Genomic DNA, 10,677 nt, shown 5'->3' with positions numbered 1-10,677 from the left:
CTTTTTTATTCTCTCCTACATTCAATCTGTCGCGAACGCATTGTGGATTGTCAAGTATTACTCAAGTCAGTCTTTTGGATGAGGTTAGACATCACCTTTCATAGAAGGGGGAATGCTGCTCTCCTGTTAATAGTTGTTCCTTCCCAGAGGTTATAACCTTGGACTTTGAGCACCATCTTTTCTGACTGTGTGGAAATGCTATTAACAATCAGGAGCATAACTTCCTTGACTTGGATTCTTTAAGGAAAAATTGGTGCAAAGATGGCAGTTTCAATTTGAACTTGAGCTCTAAAAATGGTCCATCTATGGTTATATTTACCATGTTAGAAGTGAAGTTTCATTTCTGGATGCCTTTGAAAACTGACTTCATGTGTTTCTGGTGGGGGGCTGGGGATTCTCTCTTGCAGTCTGGTCTTACCAAAGCAGTGAAGGAGAGTACAATTACATTGCAGCAGGCAGAGTATGAATTTCTGTCCTTTGTACGACAGCAGACTCCTCCGGGGCTCTGTCCACTTGCAGGTAAAATCCAATCCTATGTATATCTTGTAGATAGTCTTCCATTGTAGTGGTTCAAGAGACTGCAGAAAGACCAGCCAAGACCAACCATGTCTTCTACTTAACCTGATTTGGGTTATATATCTTACTTTTGTGTTCAGTTTTTTTTTTGTATAGTTTAGAACATGAATATTGGGAAAATACCCTGAAACCTGACATGAGATCTGGGAAACACAGACTAACTCAATAGAAATTCCCCCATATTTTTATTATGGAGAAGTTTCAGATGCACAGAAAAGTTGGATTTAGTAATTGTTAACCTTGTGCAATGTTTGTTTTACCTATCGTTGGACATTTGAAAGTAAATTAAGGCATCATGACATTTCATTCCTAAATTCTTCATCAAGCATCTTCTAAGAGTAAGGACTTTTTAAATGTAACACAATATCATAATTGTATTAAAGGTAATTAAAAATCATTCAGTCCTTCAGTTCTAGTCCATGTTCTAAGTTCCCCAAAATGTCTGATTGTTTTTGAACCAGGATTCAATCCAGGCTCATGCATTTCATTTGGTTATTATGTCTCTTTAGTCTCTTAATTTTAAACTGTCCACCTATCTTTTTAAGAGACCAGGCCAGTTCTACCAGGACTTTTAAAGGGCTGACATTGTCAGAGGGAAGTTAATGTTCTGTGGAGATGTATTTGCATTTGTATATGTAAATTGATGTAGTAACTAACACTTAAACATTCATAAAAAGTTTTGGCATTAAGTGCTACAGCATATATTGTATGTTTCCCCCAGCCAATGTGGCTGATGTCTATTTTAAAGTTCTCATTAAAAATTTAGTGTTTTTAATATAAATTACTGTATGGAAACATGAATATGGATATGATTTGTTAAAAAAATTTGGAATGTAAATAAAGATTTATTTACTTACATGATTCAGTTAAGTTTTTAGTGTTAGTGGTGTGGATTTTGTGACACTGGGAGAAAGTTTGTGTATCTGGTGTGATCTTAAAAATAAAAAAATAGATTTGTACATTATTTTAAGCATGTGGAATGTTAGATTTATACTTTTGTCCATGAGAGACCATTTACAAATTTATTACAAACTAAATGGACTAAATAAATACTTATAAATTTGCACTTGTAAACTAATTAGATGTACTCAAACCTGATTTAGAAATTTAGAGATGCTTTTAGGAATTGTTTGAATTAAAAAAAAATCATCTCCATTTCAAATACAACTTATGAATTTTTATATCCTGTTGTATACTACTAGAAATACACAGATGCAGTATGCTTCGTGTCTTTCTAGGAAATTCAGTTCATGCAGATAAGAAGTTTCTTGACAAATACATGCCCCAGTTCATGAAACATCTTCATTATAGAATAATTGATGTGAGCACTGTTAAAGAATTGTGCAGGTAAGGGCTATATTTAGGATCCATTAAATTACCTTATTTAGCATGTTGTAACTGAGAATTTGCGGAAAGTAATTGAATAGAGCTATAGAACTGAGGGTACCAAGTGGGTGTATATATTCTTCATCCCATTCTCGTTTATGTAGGACCTTAATTTATTCTGAAAAGGTGTGAATTGGGAGAAACAACGTCAACCATCTTCCTTATAAAATTGCATTAATATAGAAAATTTATTGAGAACCCATTCTGTGCCAGGCATTGGCTATCTGCTGGGAACATATAGATGAAAAGTCCTTAAGTAGCTTAGAATCTATTGGGTTGACAGATGTGTAAAAAACACACCCTAAAAATATACTATATGATGACTTCTATACTGGAAATATGCATGTGGAATACCGAAGGCACAAAGGAAGGAACACTTAGCTGCTGGAGCAGGAGGATTGGGAAGTCAGGGAAGGCTTCACATAGGAAATAGCTTATAAATCGAAATTTAGAGAAGAGTAGAAACTTTCAAGGCATGTAAGTGAAGAGAGCACTCCAGCGAGTGGGCAGAGTTATGAGGATGTGAGGGAGCAGGAAGATAAGGCAAAATGTGTTCGAGGAATTACATATGGTTCGTTAATGCTGGAATGCAAAACATGAGATTGGCAAAGGTGGGAGATGAGGCTAAATTATGAAGGGCTTATATGTCATGCTAAGGAGGTTAGATTTCATCTTGTAAGGGATGGGGTTTCTTTGAGAAAGGTTAAGTAGAAGAATGAGTGATATGATAAGATCATTCTGATTAGAAGGTGGCAAGTAAAGTGGCAGGTAGATAAGAAAGGGGACTTTTGCATCATATTGGAGGGAGAAGAATGAGCTAGGGAAATGACAAGTGGGGTAGTGAGGGGATGGAGATAAAATATTTGAGAAGATTAATTGGCATGGCACCAAATGCTTGGATTGAGGGAGTGAGGAAAAGGAAGAAGCATAAAGTGATTTTGGTGTTTGTAGTTTGGCCAGCTTAGGTGGATGATGGAACTGTTCAATGAAAAATGGTAAAATAAGAGGAAGAGTAGATTTGGTGGATGGAGAGGGAGCTATTAAGAATGATGAGCGTGGTTTTTTAGATGTTGAATTACAAGTGTCTGGTGGATTTTTAGGTGGAGCTGTCCCGCAGGCAGTGAGATATCTATGACAGAGACTCTGGAGAGGGCTGGGTTGAAGTTACAGGTTTAGGAAATCTTATACACGGAAGAGCTTGCTCAAAGAGGATATGTAGAATGAGGAGAGAGGGTAGAAGACAGAGTCCCAGGCGAAGAGGCAGCTTGAACGTCACAACCCAGATGTCTTTATTTTAATGTTAGTAAATTACTTGAGGAGGTAATTATTCAGTGTATTTGAGACAGTTTCCTTTGAGAGTTCCATTTCTGCTGTGTATAGACGCTGGTATCCAGAAGAATATGAATTTGCACCAAAGAAGGCTGCTTCTCACAGGTAAGTTTGAGTTCTGCCAAGCACTTGCCAATCTGACACACATAATTCCAGATTGCTTGACATAATGTTCTTTCTCTCTTTTTCCTTGGGCGAGAGATAAAGTTCTACTAGCATAATGATAACTTTTTTACTAATATTATCAGGAATTCTGATCAGGATCCTAGTATTCCATTCTGAGGAAGGTCATATAGTCTTTACCGCAGTTTTAAAACTTAGATAACTTGGTTTATAGGTATTATGTAACAGTCTCTAATCTTTCTAGTAATGAGCAGTATTAATTTTCTTCACACAGAGGATTTGGACTTGTAGCCATTCAGAATTAGAACACTTTTTCACTTTTTAGTTTTTCACATTGTTTTATATCTGCAGCCTTAGGCACAGGTACACAAAGAATTTAAAGATCTTGTGTATTAAGCATCTGTAGTGGTACTTTATTTTCTTTTTGATTTTATAGTCTTTTAGGAGAAACAAAACTTGATGGGAGATTTAGCAGCTGGCTTCTAGGGAAGTCTTCTGAGGGTAGTATTTGGTTCATCCATTTACTGAGCTCCTACTATGTGCCATGCATAAATCTAGGCAAGCAGAAAGACCAGTTTCAATGGCGAAGCATCTGACGTTCTCATGTTTCTTTTTTTAAAAAAATTGGGCTATAGCACAAGAATACAGATCTAGAATACCTTATCTGAAACAATTGGGCTTTGGTATATTTCGGATTTCAGAATCTTTTAGATTTTAGAAAGGTAATAGTATTCCTATATTGTTTATCACTATGTAACACCCCTAACAAGGTTTGAGGAAACACTCCATAATTAAACATATTGGTATTTCCACAGTGAAACATATTGATAGTTACGCCAAATGGCATAACTCATGACTATGAATAGTCTCATATCAAGATTGGTCAGGTTTTGCCACATAATATAAAAATACTTTGGGTTTTCAGATCATTTTTAGATTTTAGTATTGAGGATAGAAGGTGTATCTTTATTTAGCCTGAGGCTGTATTTTGGACAGCTTCGGCTCTTTGCCATATATCTGAGACCGCCAAATGGCATAACTCATGACTATGAATAGCCTCATATCAAGATTGGTCAGGTTTTGCCACATAATATAAAAATACTTTGGGTTTTCAGATCATTTTTAGATTTTAGTATTGAGGATAGAAGGTGTGTCTTTATTTAGCCTGAGGCTGTATTTTGGACAGCTTCGGCTCTTTGCCATATATCTGAGACCTGGGAAGAAAGCAAATTGTTGCCTTATCTGCCAAAATGACTGTCTTAAAATTCTTGAACTAAAGTTTGTGCAGTTTATTCTCTAGAAGAGGCCCTTGGCCCAGCATTCAGAGTTTATTGATTTACTTGCACACTGTTCTAATAATCTTGGTTACCTGATTTCTCAGACCACAACAGATGAGAAACAGCATGTTGGAGGCGAAGAAAGGCTGTTAGATGGAGGCAGGCTGCCACTGATTATAGCACAAATCACCACGAGAGAGGAGGTAGATCCTCTTGTATGGTTAGGTACTGTCTGATAATTGATGTTTTTTTATGATGACTGAGTCATGAGCTGTGTTTAAGTATGTCAGTATATTTTGTTCAGGGACAGCATTAAGTTATCATGCAGTGTTTCCCAAACTATGTTCCATGAGCTGTTAATAAGTATTCCACAAATGTGGTCGATTAAGTTTTAGAAATACTGTGTATATAGAGTAGCCTCCTTTTGGGAATTCATAATACATGTTAGTATATTAAGTGTGTTACGAACATCTTCAGAAAAGAAATGTTTAATCTAGTTTTTCCTAAACTTATTTGACCCTGGAATTTTCCTTACCCCTGTGGAACACATCACCATCTTATAGAACAGTTTGGGAAATTTTAATCTTCTATGTTTTACAATTTTTTTTTTATTGAAAGTTTTTTAAAAACCAAAACTTAAAATTGCTTTACTAAAATGTTCCACTTTTTGATGACGCCAGTTAGTGGCATTTACAGTATTACCCATTGTTCTTTAGTTACTCATAAGAAGTTTTGCTGTATGAAATGATTTCCATCTTCTGTGTTTTTAGGCATTTTTTTCAGTATGATCTGTTTGCTTTTAGGGCACTTGATGACATTAGTGAAAGCATCAAAGAACTTCAGTTTTACCGAAATAATATCTTCAAGAAAAAAACAGATGAAAAGAAGAGGAAAATTATAGAAAATGGGGAAAATGAGAAGACTGTGAGTTGATGCCAGTTCTCATGCTGCCACTACATAGTTCTCTGGAATCAACTTCTGGTGGTTTTTTTTTCACACTGACTACTTGGCAGAGCACCTTCCCTCAGTTAACTTGTATTCCCAGATTATTCAAGCAGATATCCCCTAAAATCCTATTTTTCTCCTATTGTGCTCTTTCCATTGTGACACAGCAGCTCCTTTGTAAGTACCAGGTCATGTCTATCTCTTGGTACATATCTGCATTTGCTTTTAGGCCATTTCTTTTGTTTTTTAAAAACAAAAAGATAAATAAAGCTTAGTTCTATTGAAATGCAAACCTTTTTGTACCATCTATTCTTGAGTAGTTTAATCATTGTAAAAAGGTGGCTTTTTTTTTTTTTTTAATGGTTTAGCTAATGTTTAAACTCTCATAATGCAATTAGGAATGGGTTAAATTTGTTATGTCAAACAAGAAGTGAACTTGTTCTGTTTTGCTTTAGAAGTCAAGAATAGAATAATGGGAGATAGGTTCAAAGAAGCAGATTTGGGTTCATCATTGTAGTTATTGAACTAACAGCTCTAGAATAGGCTACCCTTCATTGCATTCAAGAAATTTAAGTAAGGCATTGGACAGGGATTCTGTAAGTAATAACCAAGGTTTATTGACTAGATACTATGTGTAAGACATTCACTGTACTAGGTTTATAGAATGGAAATAGCTTGCTGCTGTAGGTTTAATCGTCAGTAAGTAGCTGAGAAAGGATTTCAGTTTGAATATATTAAGTCCTTATTTTATGTACTCTAGACCACAGTACTAAGGTGAGTCCTCAACCAGAGGGTCCAGTCAAATTCTCATTTCTTTGTGTACCTCATTTTGACAAATGCCCACGTAAGTCAGGAAGTCATAATTGGGAAAGGCCACAAGTGACCTGCCTCTAGTTGAGAACCACTGGATGAGAAGACTTCTGTGGTGATCTCAAATTACATTCCTATATGGTTACAGTCATTACGTGAACACAGTATGATCCTCATGTGTGATACTTACAGATACAGAAATCACTAGATGTAGACCAGAATAATTTAATAATATTTCCATTTGAATAACACTTCAACATGTACCTAAGTTGTGTTACTTATACAACAACCATATGAGTAGATAGAGGTTTTAGTGTAACTTTTTCCAGATGAGCAAAGTAAGGCTCAGATTCACAAGTGTAATTAATAAGTACAGGTTGATGAAAGCATGTCCACTGATTTTTCTGACCAGTGTTCTTTCTGCTTTCTGGAATGGCATGGGTTTTAGTTCATTTACCAACTTCAGTGGTTTGGAAGGCAGGATTAGACAGTAGTTAAGAACAGAGCTCTTGAGCCAAACTCTGGATTCAAATCTGAGCTCCTGACATACTAACTGACTTTGGCAAGTTTACTTCTCTGAGCCTATTTCTGTATCTGTAAAATGAGGTTAATAATGGTTCCTAACTCAAAGAATTGTTAGAATTCAATTAAATGCTATTCATATAGTTCTGAGCTCAGTGCTTGTTACACAGTGACCACCCTGTAATGATAGCTAACTGATACTGATAATAGATTAAACTCAGTTTAGGGTCTCTGTAAAAGGAATTATGATTAATTAGTTATGATAGCTGAGGGCATTATCTTAAATCAGCATTCACTTAATGCCTGTGACTAACCACATCATGCTAAGGACTATTCCAAGCTTCACTAACTTAGGCCTTGACCTGGTTTAGTATTTCCAACTAAAATTTGGCAAGGTGGCCTTTGCTTTTTTTTTTTTTTTTCCCTTTTTGTCTTTTTTCGTGACCAGCAACGGATCGCAACCTTCAGTGTCACGCCCGTACCGGACCGGGACCGGCCACGGGATCGCAACCCTCGGCGTTGCTCCCGTCCCTCACTCAGCCAGTGAGCGGCCGGTCTGCATGTGGGATCCGAACCCTCGGTGGGAGCGCCACCGCACTTCCCAAGTGGCGCACTATAGCAGTGCGCCACTGGGCTGGCCCCGTGGCCTTTGCTTTTACTTGGCTCTCAAGAATGTTATAAATTCTGATGCAAGAATAGGTATGAAAACAGCTTAATAAAGAGGTTCATAGGAACCAGATACTGCTGTCTATGGCACAGGATTTCTCTCACACAGCTGGCTGGTCTATGCATCAGTTTAACTGTTTTAGTCATGTCATTTAGTTAAAAAAATTTTTAACTCCTGGTGTTAAATTTTAAATCTGTCACATGAGTGGCCACCTTACTGATTTAATCCTTTGTTCTGTATCTGCATTATGTAGTGAAATTCTGTTTTCCTGGAATGGAGCTTGTGTTAGATTTTAGTAAAATAATTGGCAGCCTGTAAGATAAAATCTGGTATGACACAGTTCTGTGTGAAGATATGAAGAACTGTCAGTTATCAGTTCACTACTGGTCTGTTTAAAAATAAGAAATTTAAATTGTAGTGCTGGTATTCAGGATCTCACAGGGGATTCCTGAAGCTATGAAGTAATTTCTGTGAAATGAACTGCAGTGCAAATTGGTTTAAATATAATCACAGCTTGAGGAATGATCGGTATGTTTGTCTAGCAGAGCTTCCTGTTTCAGCTTCCTGTTTCGGCTTCCTATTTGGTGGTGATTCTGTGTATGCAGTAATTATCCTGCAAGCTGTATTCTTAGGATCATCCAGGTGTGTTCCCCCCCATTAAACTCCAGGGGATTGAATCAGTACTTTGATGATAATATCTAGTTAGTATTCTTTGAGTACTTTAGCCATTGTACTGAGTATGTGGGCAAGAAAGATGCCCTTTTTCTGGCATTTTAGCCATAGGAAATAAGAAAGAAACCTGAGACACCTGTGTTTTCTCATTTACAAAACAACATACAGACAATCCTTGACTTACATGATGGTTTGACTTAAGACTTGTCCACTCTGAGATGGTGTGAAAGCAGTAAGTATTTAGTAGAAACTGTTCTTCAAGTATTCGTATAACCATTTTGTTTTTTACTTTCAGTATACTGTTCAGTAAAATATATGAACACTTTATTCTAAAATAGGCTTTGTGTTAGATAATTTTGCTGAACCGTAAGCTAATGTAAGTGTTCTGAGCATGTTTAAGGTAGGCTAAGCTAAGCTATGATGTTTGGTCTGTTTTTTACTTTCAGTATACTGTTCAGTAAAATATATGAACACTTTATTCTAAAATAGGCTTTGTGTTAGATAATTTTGCTGAACCATAAGCTAATGTAAGTGTTCTGAGCATGTTTAAGGTAGGCTAAGCTAAGCTATGATGTTTGGTAGGTTAGGCCTATTAAATGCATTTTTTTGGTTTTTGGAGTTTTTTTTGGGGGGGTGGTGTGGCTAGTATGGGGATCTGAACCTTTGACCTTTGTGTTACAAGGCAGTGCTCTAATCAACTGAGCTAACCAGCCAGCCCATAAATGCATTTTTGATATTTTTAATTTACGATGGGTTTATTGGGATGTAGCTCCATTGTAAGTTGAGGAACATCTCATCTCTTTGTTAAAAAGCCAGCTGACAAACTACAGGGAAATTGATAGTTTCCTTTGGCAGAACTGGTACTCTTACATGTGTAAGCCTTAAAGAAAAAATAATAGCCAGTCATATGTTCAAGTGCAGTTTTGTCATATTGATTGCTTTGTGGTAGTCCATGAATGTCCCAGGTTCACTCAAATGCCCTCACATTTTGAAAAATTAATACACAGCAGGGAAAGTGGAAAATTGGTTGTTGCTAGGATAAGCCAGATGCAGCAGATTGATGAGGGCAAAAGCATTTATATTCCACAGCTATTCATGAGGGCGAAAGCTATTACATTCTGTAGCTGTTGATGAGGGCAAAAGCTGGTATGCTGTGTATCTATTGATATATGCTGTATATCTGTTGTGAAAATTAATTGTTTTAGTTATTTGAACAAAGCCTTTCATTTTATGTGGCTCATGATAAAACCATAGATAGCCATGGTAGTAATATAAAGGAAGGATTCCTTACTAGTTCAGCATTTTCTGTTGAATAAAGGAGTATTATAGCTTCAAAATCCCTTTAATAAGAAGGGATTGTAAATCTTCATTCCAGTAGAATGCAGGCAGATGCGGCAGTTGGTTTCACAACTGACAAGTCAAGTTAAATGCATAGGAACTGAGACTTAACTCAGTCTTCAGGATAATTTAATCAGCTTAATTTTATACCTGAATTATGATACTACTGATATTCTGGGATACAGAAAACAAGAGTCTCCCAATAGGGATAAGCCCTAGAAGCGGGAGGCTGTGGAGTTCTTAAAATGAAAACTTACCATGAGCAATCTACAGAATCCTTTGGAATCTAGGATAAGATACATGATTTGGGTTGCACAATAATGTGAATGTGCTTAATGCCACTGAACTGTACACTTAAAATGACAAAAATGGTAAATTTTATGTATATTTTAACATACACACATGATGCATAATTTACTGGGACCCGTTTTCAGAATGATCCTGTCTTAGGACCAGTGTGTAATGGGGCCGGCTTAGAGGAGCTGAACTCTGGGAACCTTACTTGTGCCCTTAGGAAGAGTAACTTGCCCTTTGTTTTCTAATATGGAATCGCAGGAAGTGGACAATTTAGGGAAGTGCTTTCTTTAAGTCAAACCATCAAAATGGTATAAGGAATTGCTGATTTTGTTTACAGATAAAGGAAATTTGACAGGATAATATCCTTTAGGAGCATCTAACCTCCTTGTACCTCCAAATTTAGCCATATGAGATGGGGAAAGAGATGCTTCTGGATTTTGAGTTAGGTGTATTCCCTGGATAATCTAGGTTGATAGGCCCATGTAGGCTGCCTTGAACACAGCGCTGTTTAGTTTCTGTGGAAAAACTTTTCCCTTTTGAATTCCATTTAATGAGGTTAGAATTTGTACTGAGCAATAGAATTGTTAATTTAGAGACGATATATAATTTTATACATTCACTCATCTTGGTTGTACTCTATTTGTTCAAATTATTCATTTTTCTTACATACTCTCTTATCTTTACCATCTTAGGGATTCTAAGGTACCTTATTATATCATTCTACCTTATTCTGTC

The 10,677-nt window shown here is 36.4% G+C and overlaps 1 protein-coding gene across 1 annotated transcript in view; it reads left to right on the top strand.

Annotated features, from left to right (window-relative positions):
• The window catches only part of REXO2 (RNA exonuclease 2), a 9,460-nt gene extending 3,532 nt beyond the window's left edge, over window positions 1–5,928 (top strand). Inside the window, exons 3-6 of the mRNA XM_008577830.1 lie at window positions 189–519; window positions 1,815–1,923; window positions 3,343–3,396; window positions 5,495–5,928. Coding sequence (XP_008576052.1) covers window positions 189–519; window positions 1,815–1,923; window positions 3,343–3,396; window positions 5,495–5,624 — 624 coding nt within the window. The 3' untranslated portion in view covers window positions 5,625–5,928. The remainder of the gene's footprint in view (window positions 1–188; window positions 520–1,814; window positions 1,924–3,342; window positions 3,397–5,494) is intronic.
• Window positions 5,929–10,677: the final 4,749 nt, after the last annotated feature.

The sequence above is a fragment of the Galeopterus variegatus genome, unplaced genomic scaffold (assembly GCF_000696425.1).
Source record: "Galeopterus variegatus unplaced genomic scaffold, G_variegatus-3.0.2 Scaffold1584, whole genome shotgun sequence".
Taxonomy (NCBI): Eukaryota; Metazoa; Chordata; class Mammalia; order Dermoptera; family Cynocephalidae; genus Galeopterus; species Galeopterus variegatus.
The sequence above is the reverse complement of the archived record's forward strand: the minus strand, read 5'-3'. Positions and strand labels throughout refer to the sequence as shown.